A 15034-nucleotide genomic window follows, 5' to 3' on the forward strand; every position below is an offset into this window, starting at 1 on the left:
CTACCGGTAAGGTAGATAAAAAGTAGAAGACAGCTCTTTAGCTCTACCTACTGGGTAGAACGACAAGTATTACAATCTTGTGTATTGTATTACTCGTTTTTTTGTGTATGGTATGTATCTAAATCTTGAAACGAAAAACATCGACAGATGGCTCAAGATCATGTTATGACTAATATTTCCAGTTAAACTTATATGTAGACATATAAAAATTATAATAATTAAAGCTAAGTGCAAATATAGAATTCAGAATAATTATCTCAAAGACAATGTTTCTGAATATAAATCGAATTTGAAGTTACAGTTTCGTATATTTGTGCATCGGGGTAAATAGCAAATGAAACATGGCGTTTATTTCTTTCATATGTTCGGATGATATTGCTTCTTGATTTTTTCTTTCAAATTTTTAATTATTGACGCGAATAACGTTTCGATGAACTGAGGTTTCTTCCTCATAACACTTCTCTGCAAATGTGCAAACAATCAATGCTTATTTTCTCCAAGCTTAAGTTTAAAAAATGAAGAGAAATATTATTTGTGTCTTTTGAGATGTGGAACACTTTTGAATTATTAAAGAATACAGTATGACGTCCCGTAGTTACACAAAATCTTACAGCCGTAAGGTCAGTAGTGTGACACCAGGGAGTATTCAATTTGATAAGCTTTTTAGAGAAAATAGCAACCGACCTTCCGCTGCTAAATCAGCAGGTACTGTTGGAAAATGGGGTATAACATCTTTTACATCCATAAGAAGTACAAATATCAATGGTATGTATTTCCTTTGTAAATGTAAGTTATATATTCTTTATGTATCATGCATATTTATTTATTTTATATTAATAAATATTAAACATGCATTTAATATCTATCAACAAAAATAATCAAAAGATTGTTTAATGTAAAATTTTTCTTTATTTTATGTAGTTGAAATATGCTGTCTTTGTGTTCTTTTTTTGTACAACGTAGAGCTATTTACATATTATTTATTTATCAATTCTAACATTTACATGAATAATAAACTTAATGATAGTTAACAAATGTTTTAAGGAATAATAATAATAATAATAATAATATCATTTTATTTACAGGAAGGAGAGATGATATTCACAATACATTTGGTGCAAAACGAGTGAAGCTTGATTATGGAAATCAGAATGCTCGTGTAAGTTCTGGGAAAGATCCATTTTCCTTTGAAACTGATCCTGACAATAAACCAGATGTTACACCACCAGTTGTTAAACCTAAGAAATTTTTTAAGAGTAGAAATGTTCCACCTTCAATAGAAGAATCTCGCCAGGATGTGGCAATATACAGACAAGTACCTGACTCACATTATGGTAGAGCACGTGCTCAAAAAACCTCTCCACAACCACCACCACCATCACAACCAAAACAATCTTTAACAAAAGTATCAAATACTCCATCTAGGAAAGTAACAGATACTTTAGAAGGAACCAATAATGATCCTCCTATTAGAGAAGAAGGCAAACCTCCTATTGTATTGAGAATATGTAAAAAAAAAAGAAAAGAAAATGAGATGAAAGATAAAAAGTAATTTATTTTACCTTCTCCTTTTCGTGGAACAAATAAATTATGAAAATGACTAATTATTTTTCTGGCATAGAAATTAGGATCGTCTATAATTGGTTTAGGTACACAAATCTTTGGTGTAGAATATAATGCAGATAACCATTCACAATATACATTAACACAATCTCTAACAGTATCATGTTCAGCCAGAGGTAATGATAATCCAAAACATATTACTTCCATGCACCACTGTACTTCCTTATCTGTACATAGTGGACTAGGCTCAGCTGCTTGTGTAATACCAAGATTTGCTGCCAGTTGACGTACAATAGATAAGGCAACTTCTTTTCCTGCTCCAGGAGAAAATTTTTCTAGAACACTCTGACTTTCTTCTGATCCTTGTTGAATTAAAACACTTAGAGAAGCCCATTCGGAATACATTCCTCCTTGGGTATCCTAATTAAATATAATAATTAAAATATTATATAAGAATATAAAAAAGTATTATAATTACCTTAAGATTAACTCTGTTAAACACGCCTAAATTCATAGATTACTTTATGGTTTGATGTCTTCTAAAAATTAGGAAAGAGAAAGTAAAATGTTGTATATATTTTTTCAGTTTTACTTAGAAAAAGTATTTAATTTCATGTAGTATGTATAAAAACAGCACAACTAAGTGCACAATTATATGTAATTTTTAAAGAAATAAACATTGTAAAATATGGATACATATGTGTAAAACTTGACAGTTACGGATATTATTTGACAAGCTGTCATTACTATAGAGTAAGTTACCTTAATACCGTTTTTATTGGCTGTCGTATAATTGTATTGTAATAGGGCTTTCTTTCCTCAAGAAATATCCCCATGCGATATTTGAACCATCGAAAAATATAGAAAATTAGAAAAATAACATTTCAATATTAAAAAATAAACAAACAAATATAATATTTTATAATTATAAATTATAATCAAATTTCAAGTTTATTTAAAAAAAATAAGGTTTTTACTAAAATAATAATTATATATTACATATAAATATTTTTTAAAGAATATTTCTGGAAATAAATTAAATGTTAAATAAAATAATTTTAAAAAATTATACATATTTGTAAAATATCAAGGATATACATATAAACACACATGTATACAATAAATAATATATATGAACAAATTTTCTTAAACCTATACAAAAATTGGAAATTCTTAAATTTAAAATCTAAATAGAAAATAATTTCATTCATTGAGAAAATAAATTTTGATTGGATGAATTTCTACCGGTAAGGTAGATAAAAAGTAGAAGACAGCTCTTTAGCTCTACCTACTGGGTAGAACGACAAGTATTACAATCTTGTGTATTGTATTACTCGTTTTTTTGTGTATGGTATGTATCTAAATCTTGAAACGAAAAACATCGACAGATGGCTCAAGATCATGTTATGACTAATATTTCCAGTTAAACTTATATGTAGACATATAAAAATTATAATAATTAAAGCTAAGTGCAAATATAGAATTCAGAATAATTATCTCAAAGACAATGTTTCTGAATATAAATCGAATTTGAAGTTACAGTTTCGTATATTTGTGCATCGGGGTAAATAGCAAATGAAACATGGCGTTTATTTCTTTCATATGTTCGGATGATATTGCTTCTTGATTTTTTCTTTCAAATTTTTAATTATTGACGCGAATAACGTTTCGATGAACTGAGGTTTCTTCCTCATAACACTTCTCTGCAAATGTGCAAACAATCAATGCTTATTTTCTCCAAGCTTAAGTTTAAAAAATGAAGAGAAATATTATTTGTGTCTTTTGAGATGTGGAACACTTTTGAATTATTAAAGAATACAGTATGACGTCCCGTAGTTACACAAAATCTTACAGCCGTAAGGTCAGTAGTGTGACACCAGGGAGTATTCAATTTGATAAGCTTTTTAGAGAAAATAGCAACCGACCTTCCGCTGCTAAATCAGCAGGTACTGTTGGAAAATGGGGTATAACATCTTTTACATCCATAAGAAGTACAAATATCAATGGTATGTATTTCCTTTGTAAATGTAAGTTATATATTCTTTATGTATCATGCATATTTATTTATTTTATATTAATAAATATTAAACATGCATTTAATATCTATCAACAAAAATAATCAAAAGATTGTTTAATGTAAAATTTTTCTTTATTTTATGTAGTTGAAATATGCTGTCTTTGTGTTCTTTTTTTGTACAACGTAGAGCTATTTACATATTATTTATTTATCAATTCTAACATTTACATGAATAATAAACTTAATGATAGTTAACAAATGTTTTAAGGAATAATAATAATAATAATAATAATATCATTTTATTTACAGGAAGGAGAGATGATATTCACAATACATTTGGTGCAAAACGAGTGAAGCTTGATTATGGAAATCAGAATGCTCGTGTAAGTTCTGGGAAAGATCCATTTTCCTTTGAAACTGATCCTGACAATAAACCAGATGTTACACCACCAGTTGTTAAACCTAAGAAATTTTTTAAGAGTAGAAATGTTCCACCTTCAATAGAAGAATCTCGCCAGGATGTGGCAATATACAGACAAGTACCTGACTCACATTATGGTAGAGCACGTGCTCAAAAAACCTCTCCACAACCACCACCACCATCACAACCAAAACAATCTTTAACAAAAGTATCAAATACTCCATCTAGGAAAGTAACAGATACTTTAGAAGGAACCAATAATGATCCTCCTATTAGAGAAGAAGGCAAACCTCCTATTGTATTGAGAATATGTAAAGGTACAGCACGTCTAGTCTGTGGAAATGTGCAAAGCACTCAGCAACCAGAACATGAAACATATAGAATTTCTACACCCCTTATCAACCCCACAAAAATAGATATGGAACGAAAAAATTTAAATGTGGATACATTAAAGTCTGATCACAAAACAGTTCGTACTCAAGAACCTATTATCTCAACAGTGTCAATACCTTTAGAAAATTCAGAGATGCGCAGAACTACCCGTAGTCGAGCAAAAAATCTACAGTTAGATTTAACATCTTCTATTGTGTCTACAGCACCAGTACAACCTAATTCACATAGTTCTGGACTTTCTTTAACCCTTAGGAAATCTGTTACTGATTCCAACAATACATTAATCTCTCATTATGATATTGTTAAGACTGATTGTGGTTCTACATACTCTTGTAAACCAGCAATTGAACCATTAATTGGGCGTGATCAACCACTGCCAACTACAACTCAAGAACTAATTGATATATTATCAAGTGATTCTGACCCTATGCAAACAAGACCGATGATAATAAATACTTCAGAGACTGAAGAAAATACAGAAGTACTTCCAGATGAAGTTCAACATTGTTCTATAGATATTCCAACAAATGAAGTAGTTTCTGGACCTACTTTACAAAATGAATCAAAATCAGAACCAGTACCAGAATCGAGTCCAGGACCAGGGCCAGGTTTAAGTCCAGGTCCAGTTCCAGGTCCAGGTCTAGGTCCAGAACCAGGACCAGGACTAGGACCAGGACCAGGACCAGGATCAGGACCAGGACCAGAACCAGGGTCAACACTGGGATCAGGAGTAGAGACAGAACCAGAAATTGAACCAGATCCAGAACCAGATCCAGAACTAGAACCAGAACCTGACCCTGAGATAGAAACGGAACAAACTACTTCCATTGTTGATAATGATGCAGCTACAGCTAAATCTTTAGTTGATCAAGATTGGTTCTCTGGGAGTGACGATAGTGAAGGTGTAAGTGGTAATGCAGAAAGTGATATAGCATTACATGTAACAAGTACAATCACAGAATCACAACCATTAAATATTCCATGTACAACTATTCAGAAACCTGCTACTAAGAAAGGTAGTATTTTTAAAAGTCGTTCAACAGGTACAACAAATGGAAATAAAAGAAGAGCATTGTACATACACAAGTGGTGTGATAGTGATAAAGAATCTAATACCACAGATAATTCTAATGTTGGAAATAGTACACCTACTATAGCTTCAGGATCTCATACTGGAACAGGTCCTGTAACATATGAAGAAGAATTTGTTTCTTCACAACTAACAAGAGTTGTAACATATCCTGAAGATAATACAGGTTTTGAAGATGAATCTGATGCTATAACTAGTGTTCGTTGTGGCAAAAAAATAAAGGGTGTATGTACATTATATAATTTGTATATTATAATCAATTAAATTTATCAAAAAATTTGATAAATTACATAATACTTACCTTTTTAGTTCTATACTGTAGTAAAAAATGTGAAAAAAGCTCATCAAATTCAAGAAAGTGGAGAATTTCAAGAGTTTAATGATGATGTTGAATATATATTAGATACTTTAAGAGAAAACAATCCAAATGCTACTCGTTGCCTTTCAGCTATACGATTAGCAAGTAAATGTATGGCACCTGCATTTCGCATGCATGTACGCGCTCATGGTACTGTTGCTAAATTTTTCAAAGCTCTTCATGATGCAACGAAGGATCAGGTATAAATTTTATTGTTACAAAGTATAATGTACACAAATTTTATCAATTTTAGTAATATATATAATAATAAATTACTTTAAATGAAATTCTATGCTTTTATAGAGTCTTGCTTTATGTACAGCAACAGTAATGTTTGTATTAAGTCAAGATCGTTTAGCTATGGATTTAGATCGTGATTGTTTAGAATTAATGTTAAGTTTGTTAGAATCTGATGCCAGTCATAAAGATGCACTTGATGATTGTGGCCTTAGTCGGGCAGAACTTCTAAAAAATAAAGAAAAAGTACGCCAGTTATGCGCTGATATTCAAGCTCAAGGACATGCAAAACATTTAAATCTTGATAATATAACTGCAAGTATTGTTTTTGTACATGATTATCAAAATATAAAAAGCAAGTGAATAAATATGTAGAAAATTATTTTTACTTAGGTTGGTCAACTTGCTATGGAAACTCTTCTTAGTCTCACATCAAAACGCGCTGGTGAATGGTTTAAAGAAGAACTTAGAGAATTGGGAGGCTTAGAACATATTGTAAAAACAATCAGAGATTGTCATCGCCATATTAATACACAAAATATTACAAAATCTGGCTGGACAGATCCATTATTAGATAAATTACGTAAAGTTGATAGATGTTTACGTGTATTAGAAAATGTGAGTAATATATATTCTTATATAATGATATATGTACATAAAATTCACAGAAATACATTTTTTTTTTTTTTTTTTTTTTTTTTTTTTTTTTTTTTTTTTTTTTTTTTTTTTTTTTTTTTTTTTTCTTTTTTTTCATTGAAACTGTTCTAGGTTACTCATATGAATGAAGAAAATCAAGTATATTTATTAAAATATGAAAATGGAGTTTTAGTCAGCACTTTAGCAAATTTATATCATCTTTGTGGACAAGAAATTCCTATTTACCCTACTATAGATCCAAGTGATAAAACTTCCACTGGTGCTGTTATTAGAGAATGTTTGTTTGCTATCATTAAAGTTCTTATTAATCTTACACATCGATTTAATAGACAATGTAAGATTTTGTTATATCTAATGTTTTAAAAAAGGAAGAAAGGAAAAAAAAAGGAAAAAAAATAGAAGTTTACGAGTTATCTTTACAGTGCATAACATGTAATATTCTATAATTATTTCAGCTTTTGGAAGTAAATCACTGGGCTCGCAACCAGGCGTTTTAGATTGCAGTCTGTATCTTTTATTGCGCGTTCCCGAGTCACTTCCCGAAGAAAAACGTTTTGATATGATGATGTTGGCTTTGATTTTATTGATAAATTTAGTAGAACAATGTGACGATAATAAACAGCTTCTTATCGAATCTAAAGCTCCTCCATCAACAGAAAATATTTTTGATGGTAAGTATTTCACATATTACTTTATTTTCATATGTATGTAATTTAATATGTTATATTTATTTCTAACAGCTGAGGAAAGTGGAGTTGAATGTTTAATCGATTTATTTTATAAACAAGAAGAATTGGCTCGTGCTGAAGAACAAAAAACAGATGCTATTTTAGATGGTAAAAAAGATTCTGAGCAAACAGAGACCGTATCAACAACAACTAAATCTCAAGAAGAATTTATTGAAGAAACTGTCACAAAATGTATGTATAATTTATAATTTAAGATACTATAAACTTTGCAAACTATAATTTAACAAATTTTTTCTGTAGTATTACAAAAAGCAGGGCGTCATATGGAGCATACTTTAATAGGAGCATATGTAGTGCTTTTACTTGGTTACTTAATAATGGATAATAAGGTAATGAATTATATAGTGTAATATTACAAAAAAAAGAAAATAACATAATATATATATATACTTCTAGGATTATGAATTATTGGTACGCAGTAGACTTCCAGATAATAATTTTACTACTATGGTATCTGTGCTTCAGAAATTTTTCAATTTCATGAATTTAACAGCGTCGGTAATTATCTTTAATTTTAATTTTTATATATATTCGCAAAAAATTATGATAAACTTTGAACATTACATAAATTTTAATAATTTATTTTAGAATGAAGTAAGCAGCTGTGGGATTGCTGCTACTGAAAAGGTGATTAAGTTCCTAAAAGTCTCAGATGCCCGTATTGAAGGAGAAAAAAATGAAATACCATTATCAACGTTGGAAGATCCAAACATAATACTCCATTTAACTTCGTCTTGATTGATATCACATTTACACATTTGATATTTTTTATTACCCTGGCATGTAAAGAGAGCCAAAGTTATATGTGTCCAACGAAGGAAATTCTATCTATTGCAGTATAAAAGGACCTGTTTCATATTGACCATATATTTTGATATATATTTATTCACTTACGTAATTTATTGCTGTACCTTTCATTAAATTGACTTATTTTCCCAATCACAGTAACAAGTTAGATATTAAGCATAAGTTAATTAATTATCTAGAAACTAATATGATAAAAAACGCCTTGTAATTATGCATATGGCTCACTTAAATTTCTTAATAGCACGTATTTAATAATATTAATTTTCTTTGTCAATCATTTCTTAAATTTTTTAACTGTCAAGAAGAATGATATTTTGTAAACTTCTTGCCAGAAACTTATGATTCGTTTGCTGTATAATAATGCATAAATTTTAAATTTTACCATTGTTTTGAAATTTCAATTTATGTTATATTTTAAGTTTTGTTACATGATTGGCGGTGTTGGGGTTTATTATAGCCCACCTAAAATTTGAGATAGCATTATTTTGTAAGTTTATTTTAATATCCAAATTATACTATAAGCCTTGTAAATGTAAATTTATAAATTATAATTGTATCTTAAATTCATAGTTTCGAGTTATTGGATCCTGTCAAGAGATATAGAACTCCATGAACCTTTAATACTTTCTAATACTTAATAAAATACTTTCTTCCACGATTTTAGAGCAGAAATAAGAACTATATTATATTGTTATGTATATACAATAAATAGCTTCATAAATTATAAACCTGTAAAATAAATCATTCTGTTTTCTAAAAGTAATATTGAAATATAGTGTATAAAGGGGGTAAAAAATAATTGTAGTTTACCAGAAAATGTTAATTTTATTTTTTTCTTTTACCAAAGAAAAACCAAAATATTTATCTAAAAAAAATTGCTATTTTTGATTTAAAATAAAATAGTTTGAAAGTGCATAAAATGTATTTTTCATCTAAATTAACTTCAGAGCTTCTGGATTGTAAATTCGACTTGCTTCAAGAGATTCAAACACGTTTCCATGAATATAACCGTGTATCTATAGGTTAAGTGAGCAATACTTGCTTTTTATGAAAGAAAAATTTTGTCAAATATTGTTTTATTAGATAACACGTATCAAATTTAATATATTCTAAGAATAAAAAAAATTTAAAGTTTTATTCGTTTAATGTTTAATGTATTCAATACAAGTTCATAACATAAGAATGAAGTATTTAATTCAATTTATGTTATAGACTTATGAATAACAGAATAAAAGAATATATAAAAAGCCAATAATAATATAACACAATGCTAGCTACACATCTTCTCTCGAAGTAAATATTTATTTCTGCCATTTTAATGATTGTAATAATTTCCTAATTTTAAATAAAATTAATAATATTTGTAATCATTGATTGTAGGAATATTAAAACTCAAATTACATTGTCATTTCAAAGGTTAAACGTTACATTCGATATAATAAGATGTAATTCATCATCATCTGATTCTTCTTCTGATTCAGATTCTGATAGTGATACTCCTTTCTCAAAGAGAATTAGTAATGTAAACATTTTGTTACTTTTAATAAACTTTTTGTTTAATATATATGTATATATATTCTATATTCTCTCTGTTTTTAGGAGAGTTCTAAAAGTTTTAAAAGTACTAATTATTTACAAAATGCCAACAGAAATAAAGAAAGAAGAAAAATGGGTAAGCTTATAATTTATTTTAAAATAACTATAATAATACAATGAATTTTATATTACAGACCAAATATTGAGTACAACAGCAAAAATGTTAACTATGACACCATCAGAAGTAGACAGACAAAAAGTTATGTCAAATTTGTTAAATAATATAAGTAATATTCAAAATTCAAATAATAATATTCCAAAAAGACAAAATGAATTTACAAAGACAACAGTAGAAAATATCAAATCATATCAAAGTAAGAAGCAGCATATTGAAAATAACTTTAAAAAAGAACCTTCTATAATAGGGATGTTAAAAAATGAATACAATCAAAAACTGAAAAGAAAATCATTTGAAACCCAAAATATCAGAAACACGGAAAAACAATGGAAATATTTTGACTTAAAAAAACCATCTGTACTACAGACATTGATAGATAATCAGAAAATCCAAGCAAAATTAATACAGAAACAATATGAAACAAACAATAATTTAAAAAGAGATAAAAGCAATTATAAATTTAACAGGGCAAACAGTGTAATAAATAAAACATTAGAGCAAAAGACAGATAACGATAGGTTGTATATTTCATTAAAAATAATTAAAATAATTATAGTTTAAATAACAAACAAAATTTGTGGACTTCAGATATGGGAACCCGTATATGGACTTAAAAGTCAATCTTTTTCATAAACATGGAGAAGTGAAGGATGGTGTTAAGCTTAAAATCTGGGATGAAATGGAAAAGAGTAGATTGTACTTCATAAAAAATTCCTTTATTACAAATGCATTTGAAGAAATGATTCAATGGACAGAAGAGGGAAAATTATGGAAATTTCCTATAGATAATGAACAAGGTATTAATATAAAGTTAAATATACTGTTATTATTTATATATATAGAATCCATAAATATGTTTCATGGAACAGGAATGGAGAAAGAGCAAAATGTACATTTTTCGAAGCATGTGTTTTTGGAACATTATTTGACTCCGTGGTGTCCTAATAAAGGTCCAATACGACATTTTATGGAATTAGTATGTATTGGACTTTCAAAAAATCCGTATATGACATTTCAAGAAAAATATGATCACATAACATGGTATAAAAATTATTTTCAAGATAAGCAAGACTTATTACAAAATTTGGGAGCTATAGTATAAATATAATGTATGTTAAAGAAAAATAAATTAAAATATATTAATGTTCATAAAAGATAAAAATGTAATAAAGTGATATATATATAATTGTGTATTTGTTATTTGATGGTTCGCTGTTTTACGTATATTTTACAGCCTCTATTTTCTATTTAATATTCTAAAAAAAATTGAAAAAATGTTATTAAACAATTATGGAAATATAAACATTATTGAAAAATAAAATAAAAATATTTATATTTCATAAATACTATAATTTTAAATTAACTCATGTAAAAGGATATAACATTTACTTGACCCCTTAGTTGAGATCAATCGATCAAGTAAGATTGGTCTAATTGTAGGTTAGGTACAGGTTAGTTCTTGGTTTCAAAATTTTGGAAAAAATATGATCGAAGCTGAAACTATTGAAGATCAAAATGGATTACGTCCAGATGGTAGACGAGCGTTAGAATTACGACAAATTCGTATAAAAATGGGGATTTTTGGTCAAGCTGACGGAAGTGCTTATATTGAACATGGTAACACTAAAATTTTGGTTACGGTTTACGGACCACATCAGGTTAACGTCATATTTTATAACTTTAATATCGTATATTAAGTCATATATGATTAATATTACATTTATTTAGCCAAGAGGCTCTACAGGAAGGAATACAAGTAAAGTAACGAAAGGTATAGTAAATTGTCAATATAGCATGGCAGTATTTAGTTTGTCTTCTGGAGAACGTAAACGAAAACCAAGAGGTGATAAGAAATCGCAAGAAAGATCTCTTCAACTAAAACATGCAATGGAGGCAATAATACATTTAGAATTATATCCACGTTCGCAGATAGATATTTATGTAGAAGCATTACAAGTTGATGGCAGTGAATATTGTGCATCTGTAAATGCAGCTACGCTTGCTCTAATCGATGCTGGAATACCTATTAAGGTAATGTACTGTAAAACAAAACAAATGTATAATTTTCACTAGATCTCTGAAATTAAATTTATTACTATTTATCATTATTTTTTTGTAGAATTATGCTATAGGCTGCACTATAACTTTAATTAACATCCCATCTTTAGAAGAAGAAAATAATGCATTAGGAAAAGGAGTGTTAGATGCAAATTATGTTGAAGAATGTGTCCCTGGTATTACTTTATCTGTTGTTGCATTACCAAATAGTGATGGTATTTCAAAAGATGGTTTAATAGTAGTAGCAGAAGGAGCAGGACAAAGATTGCATTTGTCTCAATTTGAGTCTTTAAAAACTCGTGTATTATATGGATGCCAAGATATAAAAACTATTTTAGATCATGCAGTTAGAGAATATTTAACAGAGCAATCACTCCCTTCTCTTTTTCATCTCGCATTAAATTAGATGTATTGTTAAAAAATTGTATATTATATAAATATATAAAGTAATACATCAACAATTTTTTTTATAAAAATCAAATAACATATTTTTTATATTTTCCTTAAATATATAACATATTTTATAATTATTCAGTATAATTATATTGTATATAAATTGCTTACTTCTTTAAACCAATATGCAAATTTCTTTTGAAGTATTTACTTATTTCTAATATTAGGTTCTCTTAAACCTTAGCAGAAGGGTATCTTTCCATAATCATACCTACACCCTGTAAGTTACATATTTATTAATATCAATTTGTTCAATATAAATATACAACATTAATAATACTTTTTTTTATAACATTTTATACCTGTCCTCCAGCTGCACAAGCTGCAATTAAGCCAAATTGTTGATCTTCTTTAATAAGTCGATTAGCAGTATGTGTAGCTAATCGAATTCCAGTTGCAGCAAATGGATGACCAATTGACAAAGATCCACCCCATGCATTCCACTTATCGAGATTTGGTATTCCTACTTTTGATGATCTTCCTAAATAATTTTGTGCAAACCAATCAGAATCTAATGCTTTTAAATTGGCTATAATTTGGCTAGCAAAAGCTTCATGTATTTCCCATACTCCAATGTCTTTAACATTTAATTTTGCTCTTTGTAATATCTACAATTTGTTTTTAAAACATTATGTGATCAAATTTTAAAGATATATAAAATAATAAAGTGTTACAACCTGTGGTATAGCATAAGTTGGTCCTAAGAGCAATTGATCGATAGGATCCTGAGAGACATAAATGAAATTTCTTAGATATGCTTTTGGAGTAAGACCAAGTTGAAGGGCTTTTTCTTCTGTCATTATTAAAGCAGCTGATGCTCCATCAGTCAAGAAAGAAGAATTTGCAGCAGTAACTGTTCCATACGGCTTAACAAATGCTGGTTTTAGTTTTCCTAATTGCTCTAGTGTTCCAACACGAATTCCATTGTCTTTGTTTACTACCTCACTTACATTTGGAACTAGGATAGATACTTAAATTAATTAATTTATTTCATTTATTCAATTTCATTTGATATTACCTTTATAGGGAACTACATCGGTAAGATAACCTTGTTGTTGTGCTTTAGCAGCTAAAGTATGTGATCGTAAAGCATACTCATCCTGTTCTTTTCTTGATACTCCAAATGCAGCTGCTAATCTATCACTGCTATGTCCCATTGTTTCATTACTAGTAAATTCTGCTACTGCAGGTAACTATAATTATATAAATATAATTAGATATACTATATAAATAGGTACAATTAAAATGATACAAAAAAATAAATGATAGAAAGTAATATACATCTGGTATAAAATGTGCCGGTCTAACGTTAGCGAGAAGTGCTAACTTGTTCCTAATTGTTTTTGCTCTATTACTTTGTAACATCAGTGATCTCATTTGTCTGCTATGTCTAATTGGTATATCTGACATGAATTCTACTCCACCCGCAATGATTACATCATATACACCACATGCAATCAAACCTATCCCAGTTGTAAGAGCTTGGTTACTACTGATGCATGCCATAGTTACAGTATGTGCAGGAATACGATTACTATATCCTGCTCCCACAGCTGCTTCTCTAGCAATATTTGAAGTTCTTACTTCTTGCAATACTGTTCCATAAACAATATATTCTACAATTTCTTTAGGAAATTTAATTTTTCTCTGCAAGGCCCTTATCATGAAACATGATAAATATTTATAATAATTAAATTAGTATAAAAAAAGATTAACTTACACCAACACAAATTCAAAAGTCTTAATCAACTTACACCAATGACTGTTTAGCAAGATCATATGAAATCAAATTTTTATAACTTGTTCCAGCTTGTAAAAATGGTGTTCTCACACCATCAATGTATACAATATTTTTAGCAGTATTACTACTTTTACTTGCATATAATTTACTTGTTTTGAAATAATTAATTACAGAACCTGAATTAAAAATAAATCACACAATCACAATATATTTCAGAAATGTGATTTAGACTTAAAAATAATTATACCTATTTTATTATATTTTAAATATTAAGTAATAAATATTTCTTATGTTTATTAATTAATATATTAATTAATATTAGTTACAAAAAATAACGTAAAAAATTATCATATTGCAGAAGTAATATCAATATTTATAACTAATTATTCAATAATTTTGATTTTAAAATATTCGTTTTTGTACTTTGTACTTAAATAATTCAAAACCGTCTATTAGTATTATTTTTATTTTTATGCAATATTTAGACTATAAAAAATATAATTAATTCAACATACCACATTTAACAAATCCTTTCTCCATAAAGAAATTACTTTTTGTAAGAGAAAGCATGTTTGTAATTAATTTCGTTTTATTAATATTTAAAATTCTCTTTTATTCTTCTATGTGTCACTACTTTTTCTTGTTAACATATACTAGCAAGTATTTAATGTAACATGTACTTTGATCTGTACTTTAGTCTTGTTTGTAAAGTATTTTTGCTATTACTTATATACTTGCCTAACGTGATCAAATATCGTTACATAGAAATTGCCTTA

The 15034-nt window shown here is 28.2% G+C and overlaps 6 protein-coding genes across 7 annotated transcripts; 4 read left to right on the top strand and 2 right to left on the bottom strand.

Annotated features, from left to right (window-relative positions):
* Nucleotides 1-382: 382 nt before the first annotated feature.
* Nucleotides 383-1552, top strand: LOC108554918 (uncharacterized). The gene is made up of 3 exons (XM_017910336.1): nt 383-765; nt 1086-1508; nt 1542-1552. Exons 1-3 carry the CDS (start codon nt 582-584, stop codon nt 1550-1552), a joined length of 618 nt encoding a protein of 205 aa, XP_017765825.1. The 5' UTR covers nt 383-581.
* A 1-nt stretch (nt 1553) lies between these two features.
* LOC108554920 (ral GTPase-activating protein subunit beta-like) lies at nt 1554-2097 on the bottom strand. The gene is made up of 3 exons (XM_017910337.1): nt 2042-2097; nt 1618-1983; nt 1554-1568 (listed from the first exon to the last, which is right to left on the bottom strand). The coding sequence occupies exons 1-3, from the start codon at nt 2075-2077 to the stop codon at nt 1554-1556; spliced, it is 417 nt and encodes a 138-aa protein (XP_017765826.1). The 5' UTR covers nt 2078-2097.
* Nucleotides 2098-3186: 1089 nt separating this feature from the next.
* Nucleotides 3187-8509, top strand: wapl (cohesin release factor wings apart-like). Of its 2 annotated transcripts, XM_017910446.1 has the most exons (12): nt 3187-3569; nt 3890-3963; nt 4060-5709; nt 5794-6042; nt 6146-6394; nt 6473-6697; nt 6848-7070; nt 7192-7407; nt 7477-7656; nt 7726-7814; nt 7882-7983; nt 8074-8509. In XM_017910446.1, the coding sequence occupies exons 1-12, from the start codon at nt 3386-3388 to the stop codon at nt 8221-8223; spliced, it is 3591 nt and encodes a 1196-aa protein (XP_017765935.1). In that variant the 5' UTR covers nt 3187-3385; the 3' UTR covers nt 8224-8509. The 2 variants fall into 2 exon arrangements, with proteins under 2 accessions (XP_017765935.1, XP_017765934.1); XM_017910445.1 differs by having other exon boundaries at nt 3890-5709.
* A 1016-nt stretch (nt 8510-9525) lies between these two features.
* On the top strand, nt 9526-11108 carry mRpS31 (mitochondrial ribosomal protein S31). Its single transcript, XM_017910338.1, has 6 exons — nt 9526-9585; nt 9673-9814; nt 9892-9964; nt 10023-10524; nt 10595-10803; nt 10876-11108. Exons 1-6 carry the CDS (start codon nt 9560-9562, stop codon nt 11106-11108), a joined length of 1185 nt encoding a protein of 394 aa, XP_017765827.1. The 5' UTR covers nt 9526-9559.
* A 316-nt stretch (nt 11109-11424) lies between these two features.
* On the top strand, nt 11425-12470 carry Ski6 (exosome complex component Ski6). The gene is made up of 3 exons (XM_017910387.1): nt 11425-11664; nt 11735-12037; nt 12126-12470. Exons 1-3 carry the CDS (start codon nt 11491-11493, stop codon nt 12468-12470), a joined length of 822 nt encoding a protein of 273 aa, XP_017765876.1. The 5' UTR covers nt 11425-11490.
* A 178-nt stretch (nt 12471-12648) lies between these two features.
* On the bottom strand, nt 12649-14828 carry Mtpbeta (mitochondrial trifunctional protein beta subunit). The gene is made up of 7 exons (XM_017910339.1): nt 14774-14828; nt 14272-14434; nt 13799-14174; nt 13536-13710; nt 13195-13475; nt 12820-13125; nt 12649-12735 (listed from the first exon to the last, which is right to left on the bottom strand). Exons 1-7 carry the CDS (start codon nt 14826-14828, stop codon nt 12691-12693), a joined length of 1401 nt encoding a protein of 466 aa, XP_017765828.1. The 3' UTR covers nt 12649-12690.
* Nucleotides 14829-15034: the final 206 nt, after the last annotated feature.

The sequence above is a fragment of the Eufriesea mexicana genome, unplaced genomic scaffold, assembly GCF_001483705.2.
Source record: "Eufriesea mexicana isolate 0111107269 unplaced genomic scaffold, ASM148370v2 scaffold100, whole genome shotgun sequence".
Taxonomy (NCBI): domain Eukaryota; kingdom Metazoa; phylum Arthropoda; class Insecta; order Hymenoptera; family Apidae; genus Eufriesea; species Eufriesea mexicana.